This window comes from Engraulis encrasicolus, chromosome 15, assembly GCF_034702125.1.
Source record: "Engraulis encrasicolus isolate BLACKSEA-1 chromosome 15, IST_EnEncr_1.0, whole genome shotgun sequence".
NCBI classification, from domain to species: domain Eukaryota; kingdom Metazoa; phylum Chordata; class Actinopteri; order Clupeiformes; family Engraulidae; genus Engraulis; species Engraulis encrasicolus.
Genome location: NC_085871.1, coordinates 55,098,172 through 55,118,171, shown reverse-complemented (window position 1 = coordinate 55,118,171; position 20,000 = coordinate 55,098,172). Strand labels below are relative to the sequence as shown.

Here is a 20,000-nt window from a genome sequence, read left to right as displayed (position 1 = left end):
CCCTAGCTTAAATTACTTATTCTTATTATTTTTATTTTTATTTAATTTGTTTTATTTTATTATTATTTTATTATTATTTTTACCTTATGTTTTATCTTAATGTTTTTAAATGCTTTTTGACTCTAATTCATTTCCTTCTTTCTTCCCTGTTTCCTTTCATTTACATTTGTTAACTTTGTGAAGCACATTGAGTTGCACCTGTGTATGAAATGCGCTATATAAATAAACTTGCCTTGCCTTGCCGTGTGTGTGTGTGTGTGTGTGTGTGTGTGTGTGTGTGTGTGTGTGTGTGTGTGTGTGTGTGTGTGTGTGTGTGTGTGTGTGTGTGTGTGTGTGTGTGTGTGTGTGTGTGTGTGTGTGTGTGTGTGTGTGTGTGTGTGTGTGCTGTAGCTGGGGGTGTTGGACTAATGTGGTAATTGGTAGCAGATCGCAGAGGAAGACCCCCCCCCACACACACACACAAGGACACTTAGATACACGCGCACACACACACACACACACGCACGCACGCACGCACGCACGCACGCACGCACACACACACACACACACACAGGTTGATGGAACAGGAAGAGAAGGGCGTGTGTGTGTGTGTGTGTTAGTCATGGGAGTAGTCGAGCTCAAGATGGTCACACACACACACACATGCACAAAAACCTTCTCCCAACACACACACACCCACACACACACACACACACACCCACACACAGCCCCCTTTGTGTGTGTGTGTGTGTGTGAGTGTGTGCGTGTTTGCACGTCCAAGGGTAGGGGTGGGCGGTATCACGGTATACATCACGGTATACATCACGGTATACATCACGGCATACATCACGGCATACATCACGGTCTTTTACATTTGTGTAAAATTTAGGCATTTTGTTGCAAAATGACCAAAACACCTTTTTTAACTTTTGCATTTGCATTTTTATACATTTGCATTTTTGGAATGTGTGTGAATTCTTGCCATTCAATCTTTTATTTCTGGAGTTGCTGATGGTAATTTGGAAGTTTGTGCTTGCATCTGTGATAATGCCAAGCCTAATGGTTAAGCTGTTATTGGTAAAGTTTCAAAAAAACGAACTTTCACATGAGGCAGCTAGCAATGCATTGTAGAACTAATGCATTTAAATGGCAGCTATCACTGCAGCAGCGCTTAGCGTGCTAACGTTATCGCTAAATCACATTTTAAGCAGTGAACAGTCATTTAAGTTGCTAACACCCAGCCAGATGTCAAATACAACTGACAAGAGAGGGGGTGTTAAAAGGGATGAGAGAGATATGACAAGAGAGAGATGAGGAGAGAGGGAGATGAGAGGAGGGAGATGAGGGGGAGAGATGAGAGGAGAGAGATGAGGGAGAGAGATGAGGGAGAGAGATGAGGGAGAGAGATGAGGGAGAGAGATGAGGGAGAGAGATGAGGGGGGGAGATGAGAGGGAGAGAGATGAGAGGAGAGAGATGAGAGGAGAGAGATGAGGGAGAGAGATGAGGGAGAGAGATGAGGGAGAGAGGGAGATGAGGAGAGAGGGAGATGAGGAGAGAGGGAGATGAGGGGGAGGGAGATGAGGGGGAGGGAGATGAGAGGAGAGAGATGAGAGGAGGGAGATGAGAGGAGAGAGGGAGATGAGGGGGGATAAGGGAGAGAGATGAGAGGAGAGAGATGAGGGAGAGAGGGAGATGAGGGAGAGAGATGAGGAGGGAGAGATGAGAGGGAGAGATGAGGGAGAGAGATGAGAGGAGAGAGATGAGAGGGAGGGAGATGAGAGGAGATAAAGTTGGAGAGAGATGAGAGGAGAGAGATGAGAGGAGGGAGGGAGATGAGGAGAGAGATGAGAGGAGAGAGATGAGAGGAGAGAGATGAGGGGGAGAGATGAGGGGAGATGAAGTTGGAGAGAGGGAGAGAGATGAGAGGAGAGAGGGAGATGAGAGGAGAGAGGGAGAGATGAGGAGAGAGGGAGAGATGAGGAGAGAGGGAGAGATGAGGAGAGAGGGAGAGATGAGGAGAGAGGGAGAGATGAGGGGGAGAGGAGAGGAGAGATATGACAAGAGAGAGATGAGGGGGAGGGAGATGAGGGGGAGGGAGATGAGGGAGAGAGATGAGGGAGAGAGATGAGAGAGAGAGATGAGAGGAGAGAGAGATGAGGGGGAGAGATGAGAGGAGAGAGATGAGAGGAGATGAAGTTGGAGAGAGATGAGGAGAGAGATGAGAGGAGAGAGGGAGATGAGGGGGGGATAAGGGAGAGAGATGAGAGGAGAGAGGGAGATGAGGGGGAGAGATGAGGAGAGAGATGAGAGGAGATAAAGTTGGAGAGAGATGAGGAGAGAGATGAGATGAGATGAAGTTGGAGAGAGAGGTGTAGGAAGAGGGATGGGAAACGGAGATGAAGAGAGAGAGTGGGAGGAGAAAGAGATATACGAGGGGATGTGGAGTTCAATAGAGTTGGTGTGAGAAGAGAGAGAGTGGGACGAGAGAGGGATATACGAGGGGATGTGGAGTTCAATGGAGTTGGTGTGAGAAGAGAGAGAATGAAAAGGATGTTGTTGAGTGGCATTGCAACTCGTAAGTGAAATTTCGATCTGTCTGGTGAGGAGGGAAGACTAAAGGGCCGTACCGACACGTCGCTGCTAGTTACTCGCTCAGCGGATGAAGTCAATAGAATGTCTACGTGTTCCAGCGAGTCTCGCTGGCGAGTAGGCGAGGAGAGTACAAGCGATGCGATGTGGGCGGGTTCCGAGATAATTTTATCTTCGAGAGAGAGAAACGGAAGAGAGAGAGAGAGCGAGCGAGAGAGGAACAGGAGGAGAGAGAGAGAGAAAGAAACAGGAGAAAAGGGGGGGAAGAGAGAGAAAAACGAGAGAGAGAGAGAGTGTTGAAGTTGGAGGATGTGAGGAGGGGTGTGTTGCTGAGGCAGGGGAGGTCAGTTAAAGTTCCCCGTCGAGAGAGGGACCAGAGAGGAGAGGAAGAGATCAGAGAAGCGTGGAGGAGAGGAGAGTAAGATGAGGAGAGGAGAGAAGACGAGAGGACAGGAGAGGAAGAGATCAGAGAAGCGTGGAGGAGAGGAGAGAAGACAAGAGGACAGGAGAGGAAGAGATCAGAGAAGCGTGGAGCAGAGGAGAGAAGACGAGAGGACAGGAGAGGAAGAGATCAGAGAAGCGTGGAGGAGAGGAGAGAAGACGAGAGGACAGGAGAGGAAGAGATCAGAGAAGCGTGGAGGAGAGGAGGGAAGACAAGAGGCACGGAGAGGAAGAGATCAGAGAAGAGGGGAGATATCAGTTCCTTCCCACTCCTCTCTCCACCTCCAGAGTGCTGTTTCCATGGCGCCCTCCTGGACCCTCACATCCCATAATACTCCCCCCTCTACTCCTCCCCTCCCCTCTCTCTATCCCCCTCTCCTCTCCTCCCCTGTGGTACCCTCCTCTCCTCTCCTCTCTCTATCCCCCTCTCCTCTCCTCTCCTCTCTCTATCCCCCTCTCTTCTCCGCTCTCCTCGCCACTCCTCTCCTCTCCTCTCCTCTCCTCTCTCTATCCCTCTCCCCTCTTCTCTCCTCTCTCTATCCCCCTCTCCTCTCCTCTCCTCTCTCCTCTCCTCTCCTCTCCTCTCCTCTCCTCTCCTCTCCTCTCTCTATCCCCCTCTCCTCTCCTCTCCTCTCTCTATCCCCCTCTCCTCTCCTCTCTCCTCTCCTCTCCTCTCTCTATCCCCCTCTCCTCTCCTCTCCTCTCCTCTCCTCTCCTCTCTCTATCCCCCTCTCTCCTCTCCTCTCCTCTCCTCTCTCTATCCCCCTCTCCTCTCCTCTCCTCTCCTCTCCTCTCCTCTCTCTATCCCCCTCTCCTCTCCTCTCCTCTCCTCTCCTCTCCTCTATTCTCTTCTCCTTCTCTCTCCTCTCCTCTCTTCTCCTCTATTCTCTTCTCCTCTCCTCTCTTCTCCTCCTCTCTCCTCTCCCCTGTCTCCTCTCCTCTCTCTATCCCCTCTCTCCTCTCGTCTCTCTATCCCCCTCTCCTCTCCTATCTTCTCCTCTCCTCTCCTCTCCTCTCCACCCCTCTCCTCCCCTTTTCTCTCATCTCCTCTTCTCCTCTCTCTATCCCCCTCTCCTCTCTCTATACTCCTCTCCTCTCATCTCCTCTCCTCGTCTCTCTCTCCTCTCCTCTCCTCTCCTCTCCTCTCCTCTCTCTATCCCCCTCTCCTCTCTCTATCCCCCTCTCCTCTCCTCTCCCCTCTCTATCCCCCTCTCCTCTCTCTATCCCCTCTCCCCTCTCCTCTCCTTATCTCACCTCTCTCCTCCTCTTCTCCTCTCCTCATCATCCATTCTTTCCTCCTCCTTTGAAGTTCTCTGATGAATAATCATATCAACATATTGGTGTATAATGCTTGCAGTCATTCTTGAGAACGGGGCCTTGGCTTCAGCATATTTTCATTTTCAACACGCACACACACCCTCTCTCTCTCCCTCTTTCACTCACTCACTCTAGCACACTCTCTCTTTCACTCACTCACACACACACACGCACACACTCTCTCTCCCTCTCTCTCTTCTCTTCTCTTCCTCCAGATGTGTCTGTAGCTAATTATTTGATATTTGGCTGTGCCGATTAGTGTTACCATACCCCCTCCTCTCCCCCCTCCCCTCTCCCCCCTCTCCTCTCCTCCACATCTCTCCTCTCCTCCCCTCTCCCCTCTCCTCTCCCCTCTCCTCTCCTCCTCTCCTCCCCTCTCCCCTCCCCTCTCCTCTCCCCTCTCCACTCTCCCCTCTCTCCTCCCCTCTCTCCTCTCCTCTCCTCTCCCCTCCCCTCTCCTCTCCTCTACCCCCCTCTCTCCACTCTCCTCTCTCCACTCTCCTCTATCTTCTCTCCTCCTCTCCTCTCCTCTCCTCTCTCCCCTCTCCTCTCCTCTCTCCCCTCTCCCCTCTCCCCTCTCCTCTCCACTCTCCACTCTCTCCTCTCCTCTCTCCTCTCCTCTCCTCTCCTTTCCTCTCCTCTCTCCACTCTCCCCTCTCCTCTCTCCTCTCCACTCTCCACTCTGTTGAGGGTTCATGCTGGCCGCCGTTTAGTGCGTGCAGTGTCCATCATTCAAGCATTTAATTTTTCCGCCATTGTTAGGGAATCATCTTGGCACTTTCAGTGCACTGGCTCAACTGAAGTTTTCAGCTTGAGCGCCCTAGGCACTGAAAAACAGTGCCTGAAGTGCACAAGTGTGGCATTTGAGACACGGCCTAAGAGTAAAATCCCTTTTCAACATGACTGTGACAACAAAGTAAGTAGGCTAAATAACTTTCAACTTAATACTCCGATAGGCCAGTATCGGTATCGGCCGGTATCCGAATCAGATCGGAAGTGAAATAAAATATCTGTATCGGATCGAAAGTGCAAAAACCTGGATCTGGACATCTCTACACCCATCTACTGTCTAATCTGGCTAACAGCTCCAAGCTAACAGCTCCAAGCTAACTAGGGATGCAAATGATTAATCGACTTTAGATTAGTTGTCGAGCAAGAGGTTGCTCGATCAAAATGTATTAATCGCGATTAATCGCTAGAGGGCGCTAGAGACTGTTGAGTAGTTCTAGTTCTAGTCCTATTCAAATCCATGGTGCACAGATTTTATCTATTAAATCGTCATTGCAACTTCTAGAGTTCTTGTGGGTCTTTTGGAGATGTGTACTTGAATCTGTGATTATGCCAAGCCCAATGGTGTAAGTTGTTACTGTTTGAATTATGAGAAAAACGATCTTTCAAGACAGGCAAATGTCACTGCAAGCAGCATTTCACTGTATGGTTAAGCTTGCTATGTTAGCTTAGCGTGCTAACTAGCGAAATCACAAACGTAGTCATTTCAAATTGTGAGCTGTAATTTTAATCACTAACACCCTGTCAGATATCAAGACTAGTATTAGCTGAACTGGGCATGGTAATATATGACCATGCATGAAGAGGAGCACCATCTGTTCAATTCCAGGTGAATCCATGTTAGCTGTAAGTGTTGTTGTCATAGCTCCATTCATTCTCAATGGAGCCTGTTAGCTTATTAGCTCTCCTTACAGACACAGGAAATAGCTTTTTTTTTTTGTTCAGAAACGAACTTTGTTGACATTACTATGCATTATGGACAACAACACACCACCCAAAATATAGCATTTCTTTATTTTGAAGCGTATAAAATTAAAATGCTTGTGGTTGATCATGCTGGCTGGCACACCTATATGCAGACAAGTTCTGAGTCTGATCACGTTTCACTCAACGTTGTCTGTCATCATATCTCAGGCAACAGCAAGGCGACATAGAGGGGGCATGGGGCTACTAGTTCACTCCTGGGTGAAACCAAGCAATGCCCCCCCAAAGGTGGTGTGGAGATGCCATAGAAAACATGTCTGCTTTCTTTTCCTAATGCATAATTACTTGAGGAATATATAATATAAGATAACATAATACAATATGGGCTAAATTATCATAATGTAATTCTCATAATATAATTTAATATAACAATATAGGCCTATACTTTTTGAACTCAGTGTTTTAACTATTTAGCTGATATTTTAAAAGGCCCTATGAAATTCAGGTGAAAAAACGCCGCTTATCAATTAATCGAAAGTCGATCGATAACACTATCAACTAATGATTAATGAATTAATCGATAATTTGCATCCCTAAAGCTAACAGCTCCAAGCTAACAGATCCAATCTAACAGCTCCAAGCTAACAGCTCCAAGCTAACAGCTCCAAGCTAACAGCTCCAAGCTAACAGCTCCAAGCTAACAGCTCCAAGCTAACAGCTCCAAGCTAACAGCTCCAAGCTAACAGATCCAAGCTAACAGCTCCAAGCTAACAGATCCAAGCTAACAGCTCCAAGCTAACAGCTCCAAGCTCAGCTGTGGAGAAATCACCCATCTACTGTCTAATCTGACAGCATCCCATCGATTCCCCCTGAGTGCGTTACAATATGCGACCTTGCCTCCTCCACTTGTGCTTGTCTCCTTGTACCAGGAGGTAGTATGTCATGATGACATCACTGACAACAGCATTATATTTCAATATCTTGCAAAAGCTCAGTTGTAAAGCCTTCGTCTCATTTGCAATTGGGATGGTGAATGAAAAACAGTCCCTCAAAAACAGTTGTTGTGGCTAGGCTGACAGCTGGGAAACTTAATCGTTTTCTACACGGAGGAGGGACCAGGAGATGGGGCGAGGCCACAAGCACAAGTGGAGGAGGCAAGGTCGCATATTGTAATGCACTCCCTGAAAAGCCTTTCAAATGTCCGCCCCATTTGAGGCCAACAGTGAGAATCTTTAGCAAAGGGGTCCCCAACCTCTCTGGGTCTGAGGGCTACTGAGAGCTACCCGAGGGCTACCAAGGGCTACTCGAGGGCTACCAAGGGCTACTCGAGAGCTACTGAGAGCTACCTGAGGGCTACTTGTTTGTTAAAAATCCTCTACTGATGTCATGACATCCTTCCTAATCACACTATGATTTAATGATAATTTGCTTATAGGTTATAAAAAAATAATGTCATATTTAAATTCAGAAAAACATTAACTGTGATTAAATCTGGTAGTCATCACTGTTTATTAACATCTTTGGTGGGCACATCAGAAGCTCCTGGGGGGCTACCTGGCGCCCGCGGGCACCTCAGCTCCTGGGGGGCTACCTGGCGCCCGCGGGCACCACGTTGGTGACGCCTGCTTTAGCATGTGGGCACCGGGCACCACGTTGGTGACGCCTGCTTTAGCATGTGGGCACCGGGCACCACGTTGGTGACGCCTGCTTTAGCATGTGGCGGAGCCTTCAAACTCCTCCATCAGCAATGCAAGATCTTGATGAAAACTTAATGTAACACCACTGGATGGAAATGAATCTGTAATCCTGCAAGGATGAAGAGGTGGGTATTCAGCTGCTTCTTGAAGGAGTCGACGGAGGTGGCTGATCGGATCTCGATGGGGAGGGCGTTCCATCTCTTGGGCGCGTAGCAGGCAAACGCGGCGTCGCCGATCTTCTTTTGCAGGGGGGTGGGACATGGATGATAATAATAATGATAATGATAATAATAATAATAATGATAATTATAATAATAATGATAATAATAATAAATCATGCTAATAATACTATGGATACTATGGATCTACTATGGTGCAATTTAGTGTTGTAGTGATGTAGAGGTGCGTGCGTGCGTGCGTGCGTGTGCTAGGAAACTGTCCGCTGTGTGACGAGACATAATAAGTGATTCTGAGTGTTGAGGTGACATTGTGTGTGTGTGTGTGTTTTCTGGTTGCCTAGGAAACCGCGTCCGGTGTCTCAGCTGGTGTCCCAGCAGGTCTCTCCCCAGTTTGCGTCCCCGCAGCAACCGAAGAAAGAGCGACGAGAGAGACCAGAGAAGGAGAGAGGAGACAAGGAACACTCACTACTCAAGAGGAACTCACACAAGAGGATGAGGTGAGAGAGAGAGAGCAAGAGACGAGACGAGAGAGAGACGAGACGAGAGAGCCTGATAAACCAGCCTAAATGTGTGGCGCTGGTTTACCAGGCTAAAGCCAGATTCACACAGGATAAATATTACCTATGGACCCCTGGTAATTCGCAATTACCCCTGGACCTCCGTGATTTTTCAGGGCGCATTCGGACGGGATAAATAAACGTCTGTTATTTACTCAATTCACAGACATTACAAGGGAGTGCACACGGCGCGCCTATGTAAAATTACCCCAGGACGTCTGAGTTTCGCCGAAATACAGTAGGTAATTCGCGGCGGAATTATTACCTCACAAATCGCAGACGTGGCACATTCGCACAGGACTAAGAACTCAGACATTCTCAGTAATTATTCCGAATTACCGGGGGTCCATAGGTAATAAAAGTCCCGTCCGAATCGGGCTTGAGAGAGAGAGAGAGAGAGAGAGAGAGAGAGAGAGAGAGAGAGAGAGAGAGAGAGAGAGAGAGAGAGAGAGAGAGAGAGAGAGAGAGAGAGAGAGAGAGAGAGAGAGAGAGAGAGAGAGAATCTTTAGGCCCAAGTTAAAGAATGTGGGCTGCAGTTCTGTTCAGAATCTGGACTTAACCTTGTGTGTGTGCACGTGTGCGCGTGTGTGTGTGCACGTGTGCGCGTGTGTGTGCGTGTGTGCGTGTGTGTGTGTGTGTGCGTGTGTGCGCGTGTGTGCGTATGTGCGCGTGTGTGTGTGTGTGTGTGTGTGTGTGTGTGTGTGTGTGTGTGTGCGTGTGTGTGTGTGCGTGTGTGTGCGTGTGTGCGTGCGTGTGTCTAGGCCCCGGTTAAAGAATATCGACCGCAGCTCAGCGCAGCATCTGGACTTAACCGTGTGTGTATCTGTGTATTGATGCGTGTGTGTGCACGTGCGTGCGTGTGTGTGTGTGTGTGCGCGTGTGCGCTTGTGTGCGTGTGCGCTTGTGTGCGTGTGTGTGTCTAGGCCCCGGTTAAAGAATATCGACCGCAGCTCAGCGCAGCATCTGGAGGTGACGGTGGGCGACCTGACGGTGATCATCACGGATTTCAAGGAGAAGCCTCCTTCCGCTAAAGTAGCCACGCCCCCTAACACCTCATCCCACCAATCAGCAGCCAGCGCCGACCAGCTCAGCCAATCCGGCTCCGGCTCCGACAACAACAGCAGTGAGAGGACGACGCCCACTCGGATTAATACGTACGTATGACCACGCCCACTCTGATTAATACGTACGTATGACCACACCCACGTGTATTAATACATACGTATGACCACACCCACTTGTATTAATACATACATATGGCCACACCCACTTTTATTAATACGTACGTATGACCACGCCCACTCTGATTAATATTTACGTCTAAACTAATCACAACGCCCACTCTTATTCATACGTACGTGTTACACAACCCACTTGTGGAGGTATCCTGTATCAGTCCACTTAACGTGTCCGGAGGTATCCTGTATCAGTCCACTTAACGTGTCCGGAGGTATCCTGTATCAGCCCACTTAACGTGTCCGGAGGTATCCTGTATCAGCCCACTTAACGTGTCCGGAGATATCCTGTATCAGTCCACTTAACGTGTCCGGAGATATCCTGTATCAGTCCACTTAACGTGTCCGGAGGTATCCTGTATCAGCCCACTTAACGTGTCCGGAGGTATCCTGTATCAGCCCACTTAACGTGTCCGGAGGTATCCTGTATCAGTCCACTTAACGTGTCCGGAGGTATCCTGTGTCAGTCCACTTAACGTGTCCGGAGGTATCCTGTATCAGCCCACTTAACGTGTCCGGAGGTATCCTGCATCAGTCCACTTAACGTGTCCGGAGGTATCCTGTATCAGTCCACTTAACGTGTTCGGAGGTATCCTGTGTCAGTCCACTTAACGTGTCCGGAGGTATCCTGTATCAGCCCACTTAACGTGTCCGGAGGTATCCTGCATCAGTCCACTTAACGTGTCCGGAGGTATCCTGTATCAGTCCACTTAACGTGTTCGGAGGTATCCTGTGTCAGTCCACTTAACGTGTCCGGAGGTATCCTGTATCAGCCCACTTAACGTGTCCGGAGGTATCCTGCATCAGTCCACTTAACGTGTCCGGAGATATCCTGTATCAGTCCACTTAACGTGTCCGGAGGTATCCTGTATCAGCCCACTTAACGTGTCCGGAGGTATCCTGCATCAGTCCACTTAACGTGTCCGGAGGTATCCTGTATCAGTCCACTTAACGTGTTCGGAGGTATCCTGTGTCAGTCCACTTAACGTGTCCGGAGGTATCCTGTATCAGCCCACTTAACGTGTTCGGAGGTATCCTGTGTCAGTCCGAAATGGTTAGAATACATGAAAACAGATCATGTCTTGCACACGGGAGCGCGGTGTAAACGCGGCGCATGTTCGGCCCAGCAAGCGTCAGATCAGACATGTCCGCGATGCTCCTTGAAAATAGAACTCTTGTCTATTGTCCTGCGTGGACCTCCGCGTGCAATGAGATGGCTCCCATTGAAAATGAATGGCTGCTGCCCGCGGATAGAACTTACACGCTGACTGTGAAAGTGCACAACTGAACAGCCCGCAAACCTCTCTGACTCGCGATTCTCCCGGACACGTTAAGCTTACACGGATATCTCGATGTGAATCCACCGTCAAGTGTAAGCATTAATTATGACGTGCTGGCAGCCATCTGAGTTGTGTTTTCGGTCGTGTTGGTTTGTCTGTTTGTCAGCAGGATAACTCAAAAACTTGTGAATGAATTTGGATGAAACTTTGTGGACTTCTTGGAAATGACCAAAGGAACAAGCGATTACATTTTGGTGGATGAAGATTCTTCACCGTCGCTGGCCTAGACATCGAGACGCACTTAGTGACCTCAAATTGAATTGCTGGACAGGGCGAATCTTGACATTCTAGTTTCTAACAACACAAGAAGAAGGCAGAAAGACTTGAAATAAAAACAGGGTGCAACATGGTCAAATGTTCTGTCAAACAGCTTCATTGACGGAGGTCTGCACTCTGAGTGCATTTGTTAGTTAACTCATTGGCTGCCAGCCATTTTCATAAAAGAGTACCTCGGAGTGCCAGCCATTTTTCAGCATTTTGGGTGTTTTTTGGAGGCTCACAGAAAATTGAGTTCTGTGTCTATGTCAACACCATACCTATCAAAACACAGATTAGACGCTCATCTGTCATCAGAAAAAACGGTGTCTCTCTACCCCTTTCCGTTCTTTCATAATCATCTGTTGAAATTAAGTGGAATTCGCCAAAATGCTGCTTTCTAGCCAAAAAGCTGAGAAAACGCCATTTGAAGTAGAACTATAACTGCAAACGTTTTTGCCCGTAATGGCATCGTCCTAACAACTCCAAACCTATCAGCTGCTATTACACAGTCTTCTGTCATCTGTAGCCTGAACAAAAAGATCATTTGTATGACCTTTTCAACCTAATATACTGAAATATAACGGGGGGACTCGAAAACAAGGGTGTTTTGGTTTAGTTGCTGGCGCGCAGCATGGATCATGACAGCAGTTGCCCCTAACTCCGGTAACTCCCTACCTCTCCCTCTCCCTCTCCCTCTCTCTCTCCCCTCGTTGGAGAACGAATCACAGCTGGTTTATTTCCTCCAGAAATAGTACCGTGTTGTGTCTTGTGGGGAGGGAGGCAGGCAGGCAGGCAGGCAGCACCGCTTAGCGTAGCTTACTGCAGCTTCTTTGGCAGAGCGGACAATTTGCAGATTGATGATTACTGTCATCATGGTTCTGCTATAGTGATCTTGTCATATATTGTTCAATGAATTTTCTTTTGATAAAGTACTGATCACACATCCAACATTTCACAAGCCGATTGGAGTGGTGAATGCTAGCTGGTCTGAGGCTAAGTGCAATGCTTTCTAATGTGAGCTGAATGCATCTGACCAGACACAAAGGCTACTCTGTTCCAAGAATCTGCAACCCCCCTGTCTTTTTTGATGATACAGTAAGCTGATCATACTATACAGATCCATAAAAATAACTGTGGATTGAGTAAAAAATAGTTGACTTACCAAGGCTCCTTTATTTAGGCTTAGTTGTAAGTTGTTAGCGATTTCGTGCTAGCTAGCTAGCTAGCGTAGCAAACTTTATACCCAAGTTACCTCAGTTGGGACACATCACCGCTAGTCCCGTGCATTCTCCTGTTAGATGATATTTTGTAAGCAACATCCTGATGTTGTGTAGGCTGATCACATTATCCAAAATGAAAGGTTGTCACACAGATCATCTCATGGTGTATTTTGGGCAAGTTAGCTACAATGCCTTCTAGCTAGATAGCAACAGGGGATTGTATTTTGGTCATGAGAGGAAGGTTTTTTTTTTGGCCAGGCTCTGACACTAAAATCAGTAGCCTACCTGTGTTAAAATCAGAGGGCAAGAAAGTAGACTACTGTCACAGGTGCTTTACTTTCAAAAATGATTTTGCTATGCTACTTTTGAGATTATATTATAATAGTAAAAAAGGGGTGTTTTTGTCTTGACATTTCATCTTGCTCTGAGCTAAAGCCCTGCCTTGACTGTTCCTAAGGATACTTCTGCCACCTACAGGAACAGTTAGAAAATGCCTTGAGGCTTGAAATTCATACAGAAGATAGGTCAGACCGTCCTCGAGGCCTGGCTGTAAAAAAACGCAATTGTCGGCGAACGACGTCGAAGGTAGGGGGCGTCACTATTTGAAATGACGTCATTCGACGGCCAAGGCAGCCAATGAGTTAATTATGAGTAGTAGGGGTGTGACGAAATCTCGTGTGACGAGATCTCGCGAGATTAAAATTGGCAAGATGTCTCGTTGAATAAAAAATCTGTCATGCGAGATTTATGATCAAAAAAGTTTTTAATAAATTAGCAAAATCACTCATGAGTTTTGAAATCGTGATAGTTGGTCATTTACTCACAGATGCAACCTTAACTTTACTCACAGATGCAACCTTGACTTTTGTGACAACCCCTCTGGCTATCATAACTAATTATGACGTGTGTCTGCTACAATCTTTATGATATATAATATATTAATATACTGATATTTACACCATGTTATATATAATTATATTTTTTACATCAATTTTGATGAATATGTTATATTATGATATATGAATATACTATAGTAATATACTAATATACTATTATATTATGTTATATTTGATTATATTATATTTGATTATATTGTAATGTATGAATATTCAAATTTTTTCATCATTTCAGCAGCGAGAGGATGACGCCGACGCCCACTCCGCCTGCTGCCCGCCCCGCCCATCGGCCGTCCAGCCCCTCCCCTCGGACGCCCGGTCCCGCCCATCGGCCGTCTAGCTCGGCCCCTTCGTCTCGTCCCTCCTCTCGCCCCGCCTCCCGATCATCGTCGCCCTCGCCACCCGAACCTGCAGCACTCAACGGGGACTCGCACTAAAGGACAAGACGCACACGCACACACACACACACACACAGATACGATACGCGCACACACAGATACGATACGCGCACACACACACACACACACACTTACTCTTACTCTTGCAGGCCGACCAGAACGGTGCCCATGCCCACACCAGTTAGGTGCATCCTTAAAGGGACACTGTGCAGGAAATGGTCAAAAAAGGTACTGCAACTATGCTGCTCATTGGCACTGTGTCGCCTATTGCCAAATTTGACCTTGGCATGAAAGTTTCCGAAGTAATAAACTAATATTTTCTAGTATGGCCCAAGTACAGTCATTTTTGCAGCTAAAAATAGCTATTTCTGGAAATTCAAAATGGCGGACCATGGAGAAGATCCCCCTTTTCATGTATGAAAAGTGCAATTTTTCCAATCATAATGAATGCTTAGAATTTCATGGTGGTGGTGAATATTCATGAAAAAGGTAACATTAGTGAATGGGCAGCATGAATTCTGGAAATAAACAACTAAAAATCTCACGCAGTGTCCCTTTAAAGTACTTACCTGCAACCCTTCTGTGTTCATTCGTACCGGCCTCTAAACTTCATTCACGTTGTCGTCAGGGTTACCGGCCTCTAAACTTCTGCATTTGTTACCTGGATGAAGCTGCTGACGGCCACGTTGTCGTCACGGTTACCAGAGAGAAGCCAAGTGGTTTTCCAGTTCGCGTTGCGTTGCGATCTAACGTTCCGGTTTGCGAAGGCTAAGATCTGCAGTGAGAACACGTCGGCCGGTTGGCGACTAGGTGCGGGAACGGGCAGCGGCACGGTTCTCAGATGGCCTGAATGCACACACACACACACACACACACACACACACACACACACACACACACACACACACACACACACACACACACACACACACACACACACCATGACCCTCTCCAGCCCTCCTGTTCTCAGACCTGTCCTCTATATTCTATATGTCTCATCATCGTATCACATACACAACACTCAACACACACTAAAGACGCCAATAACCTCCTCTCCTCTCCTCTCCTCTCCTCTCCTCTCCTCTCCTCTCCTCTCCTCTCCTCTCCTCTCCTCTCCTCTCCTCAGTCTCCTCTCCTCAGTCTCCTCTCCTCTCCTCTCCTCAGTCTCCTCTCCTCCTCCTCCTCCCCTCCCCTCCTCTCTATTCCTCCCCTCTCCTCTCCTCCTCTCCTCTCCTCTCCTCTCCTCTCCTCTCCTCTTCTCTACACCTCTCCTCTCCTCTCCCCCTCCTCCTCCTCCCCTCTCCTCTCCTCTCCTCTCCTCTCCTCTCCTCTCTTCTCTCCCTTCTCCTCTCTTCTCTCATCTCTTCTCCTCTCTTCTCTTCTCTTCTCTTCTCTTCTCTTCTCTTCTCTCCTCCTCTCCTCTCCTCTCCTCTCCTCTCCTCTCCCCTCCTCTCCTCACATTCTCTCCATCCTCTCCTCTCTTCTCACCTCCTCTCCACCCCTCCTCTCCTCTCCTCTCCTCTCCTCTCCTCCTCCTCCCCTCTCCTCTCCTCTCCACTCCTCCCCTCTTCTCTAAATTCCCATCTCCTCTCCTCCCCTCCTCTACACTCCTCTCCTCTTCTCTACACCTCTCCTCTCCTCTCCTCTCCTCTCCTCCTCCTCCCCACTCCTCCCCTCTCCTCTCCTCTCCTCTCCTCTCTTCTCTCCCTTCTCCTCTCTTCTCTCATCTCTTCTCCTCTCTTCTCTTCTCTTCTCTTCTCTTCTCCTGTCCTGTCCTCTCCTCTCCCCGCCTCACCACATCTCCTCTCCTCTCCCCTCCTCTCTTCTCCTCTCCTCTCCTCTCCTCTCCTCTCCTCTCCTCTCCTCTCCTCTCCTCTCCTTTTCTCTCCTCTCGCCTCCTCTATCCTCTCCTCTCATCTCCTCTTTTGTCCTCTACACTCCTCTCCTCTCTCCTCCTCTTTTCTCTCCTCTACTCTCCTCTCCTCTCCTCTCCTCTCCTCTCCTCTCCTCTCCTCTCCTGTTACATTCGTAGCTTTAGTTCTTACCTGCCCTAGTTGATAAGACTAAGCCCCTCCCCTCATCTCTCCGCTCATTGGTTGATCAGACTAAGACCTTCCCCTCATCTCTACTATCATTGGTTTATGAAACTAAGACTCTCCCCTCATCTCTACTCATTGGTTGATCAGACTAAGCCCCTCTCCCTCTCCCATCTCTCCTCTCATTGGTTGATCAGACTAAGCCCCTCATCTCTCCTCTCCTCATTGGTTCATCAGATAGACTTGACTTGTGTCCCGTTTCCTTAATGCACCTGCTGGCATTTGGTGTTTTCGTGAGAAAATATTTTACATTAACAGTTTTTTTGTTTTGATATTATTAATTTTTGTTTAAAATTGTTTTCTTTGCCTTTCATTTTGTTGTTTTAAAACAATCTTCAGCACAAGTTTCTAGATCATATCATGTGTTCATGTCTGCGTTGTGTCGGCGCGCCAGGAGGATATTATGTATAAAATAAAAAAACGTCATGTTGAATTGTGTTAATGAAAAGTTTGAAGAGAAAGCATTTATTACTGAACAGACAGACAGTGTATTAGTAAAATGTTGACATTTCTCCATTTTCTAGATTTGAGCTTCTCATCAGAGTCAATAAACTGTTTAGAAAGTCACTGAATAATAAAACCTTTAAAAATGAAACCAGCTCTTGAGCAGCAGTGTGTGTATTTCCAGAAAAGCAGTCGTCTCTCTCTCTCTCTCTCTCTCTCTCTCTCTCTCTCTCTCTCTCTCTCTCTCTCTCTCTCTCTCTCTCTCTCTCCTTCACCCCCCCCCCCCCAGGATAACAACCTCTATGTGTGTATAATGTTGACCATTCACTGTGTCCACAGTCTTGCCATCTCATATTGTCAGGTGGGGTCTGTTGTAAAGGTGGCCGCCTTCAATAAAGGCCTGAAGTGCATTTGATGAAATACTGTGTAGAATGGGATTTAAAGGGACAGTTTGGTCAATTTCAACATGCAGTTGTAATGCTCACACTACCCTGGACTTGTCAGTGCCTGAGATTTTTTTTCTTCTTCTTCTTCAGCCGTTTCCGAGATCCTGGTCATTGTAATGGGGGCAGCTCTTTGTTTACATTTCAAAAAAACATTTTTATTTATTCCCAAAAACATCCAAAAGGTTAGAAAACATCAGCAGACAACTAGCAAACAGCAGTACCTTTTGGAGAAATATTTGGAGTTGGCCTATGTTTCATTTTTTAAAAATGTAAACAAACGCTGCCCCCATTAGAATTGCTCATATCTCGGAAAGGGCTGAGCCGAAAAATGTGGCATCACCAGGTACTGACAAGTCAAGGGTAGCGTGAGCAATACAACTGCATGTTGAAATTGACCAAACTGTCCCTTTAATGGCAGTAGTGTAGTCTACGTAGAACGCAGGTATACGCAGTGTAACCACCTCAAAATTTCAGGGATTTCAGTATACATACCTAAAATGGATTGATCCATAATTTAGAATAGCACAAATACATACAGTATACCCACCAATGCTCAAATATATAGTATACCCACCACAAAAAGTAGACTGCATCACTGTGTGATGGGCATGCATTCTTGAGGGATTGTGGCCATTTAACAATCTTGCATGCTTTACAAGAAGTCAACAATTCATCCTTGACATTCATGTAATGTAATCTCTTAAATGTATTCCACACACCAAGACACACACCCTATCCCTCAAGCCACGCACTTGTGTCAGTGCACTGACAGTCACAGTCTGAGGTCTTCAGTGCACTGAGGTCTTCAGTGCATAGTGTCGTGGAAAAATGTGAGCACTGTGCCCTCGCCTGAAGTGACAGCTGAGCATGGCATTAGCTCGCCGAAATAATGGTGTCCCAGCAACATTACTTACAGAATTAGGAGAGTGTTGAGCGTTTATGCCACCCCTACTGCAGCACAGCGGGGGTTAACTCCTCATCCTCCTCTCCTCTCCTCTCCTCTCCTCTCCTCTCCTCTCCTCTCATCAGCGTTTGTGCCACCCCCCCGACTACAGCACAGCGGGGGTTAACTCCGGAGTCATGCTCATGAACCTGACGCGCATACGCAACACGCTGTTCAAGGTGAAACACACACACACACACACACACAAACCTCATACTCACTCAGTAAATCCTTACACGCTTGTTGTGAAGTTGTAATGTTAGGCACAGAACACCAGAGGGCGGCATTGCTACAGGACAGAATTCTGGGAAAAGCCGGCTGGGCCTCGAAGGGTTAAATATGGGTCCTATTGGGTTGAATACAGGCCTCAATGGGGTAAGATAAAGAATGTGTCCTTATGTGTAAGACAATGTATGTGTTTTATCCAAGGCTAAACCTTTTTTTATATTTTAAAAGCTTTGAGATGGTCATCCATGCTTTTATTTCCTCCCACCTGGACTATTGCAATGCTCTATATGTTGGCATAAATTCTTCATCCATCTCACGCCTGCAATTAGTCCAGAATGCTGCTGCCCGCCTTCTCACCAAAACACGAAAGTGGGAACACATAACACCTGTGCTTGCAGCTCTTCACTGGCTCCCCATACGTTTTAGAATAAATTTCAAGATGCTTTTATTTGTTTTTAAATCCCTTCATGGCTTGGCACCCTCTTACCTGTCTGATCTTTTAAAATGCACACCCCCTCCAGGGGGCTCAGGTCAGTTGACCAAGGCCTCCTAATCGTGCCCCCCTCCAGATTGAAGAGTAGAGGAGACAGAGCCTTTGCGGTCATAGGCCCAGAACTCTGGAATGAGCTCCCACCCCACATAGCTTCGGTCCCATCCCTATCGGTTTTTAAAAAACATCTTAAGACACATTTTTATTCCTTAGCTTTCATCTCTTTATAACTTCCTAGTTTTTTTTACTTATTGTTTGTCCTTCTTTAAATGTGTTACTTGAGCCCTCTGTAGTCCTAGCATATTTATTTGCACCTTAATTAGCCTCTTTTTATTTATTTTTCAGACACTTCCTGTATATATGCATTTTATTGGTTTTTATATTGTTTTTAAGTGCTTTTTTATTCAAAGATTACAGTGTTTCTATGTTTATTTTGATGTGTATTTGTTTCTATGTTTTATTTGCTGTCTTTGTGTGTCTTAATTGGGTCCTAAAGTCCTTTTATCTGCCTGTCCAGCTCTTTGGTCAGCTATCTTGTTGTATTTTAAAGTGCTCCATGAATAAACTTTGACTTGACTTGACTTGACTTCTCCTCTCCTCTCCTCTCCTCTCCTCTCCTCTCCTCTCCTCTTCTCTCCTCTCCTATCCTCCTCTCCTCTCCTCTCCTCATCCCCCACTCCTCCTCCTCACTTCTCCTCTCCTCTCCTCGTCCTCTCCTCATCCCCCTCTCCTCGTCCTCTCCTCTCCTCTTCTCTCCTCTCCCCCTCCTCTCCTCTCCTCTCCTCTTCTCTCCTCTCCTCTGCCCTCCTCTCCTCCTCTCCTCTCCTCTCCTCCTCCTCTCCTCTCCTCTCCTCTCCTTTCCTCATCCCCCTCTCCTCTCCTCTCCTCATCCCTCAACCCTCCTCTCCTGTCCTCATCCCTCTCTTCTCATCCCTCTTTCTCCTCTTCTCCAGAGTGGTATGACTTCAGTAGGTCTTCATTGCGGAGCTGCTGGCTCCTCTGTACCAGAAGTACGAACTCAACATCACCTGTGGAGACCAGACCTCATCACCAGGGGAGACCAGACCTCATCACCAGGGGAGACCAGACCTCATCACCAGGGGAGACCAGACCTCATCACCAGGGGAGACCAGACCTCATCACCAGGGGAGACCAGACCTCATCAACACCACCAGGGGAGACCAGACCTCATCACCAGGGGAGACCAGACCTCATCACCAGGGGAGACCAGACCTCATCACCAGGGGAGACCAGACCTCATCACCAGGGGAGACCAGACCTCATCACCAGGGGAGACCAGACCTCATCACCAGGGGAGACCAGACCTCATCACCATCACCAGGGGAGACCAGACCTCATCACCACCAGGGGAGACCAGACCTCATCACCAGGGGAGACCAGACCTCATCAACACCACCAGGGGAGACCAGACCTCATCACCAGGGGAGACCAGACCTCATCACCAGGGGAGACCAGACCTCATCACCAGGGGAGACCAGACCTCATCACCAGGGGAGACCAGACCTCATCACC

The 20,000-nt window shown here is 47.6% G+C and overlaps 1 protein-coding gene across 2 annotated transcripts in view; it reads left to right on the top strand.

Moving 5' to 3' along the window:
- Positions 1-14,922, top strand: part of yaf2 (YY1 associated factor 2) — a 32,902-nt gene extending 17,980 nt beyond the window's left edge. The window contains exons 3-5 of one of the 2 annotated variants that reach the window (XM_063217676.1): positions 8,258-8,413; positions 9,397-9,627; positions 13,661-14,922. In XM_063217676.1, coding sequence (XP_063073746.1) covers positions 8,258-8,413; positions 9,397-9,627; positions 13,661-13,859 — 586 coding nt within the window. In that variant the 3' untranslated portion in view covers positions 13,860-14,922. Of the gene's footprint in view, positions 1-8,257; positions 8,414-9,396; positions 9,628-13,657 lie in introns of both variants that reach the window. The other variant, XM_063217675.1, reaches the window with a different exon arrangement.
- Positions 14,923-20,000: the final 5,078 nt, after the last annotated feature.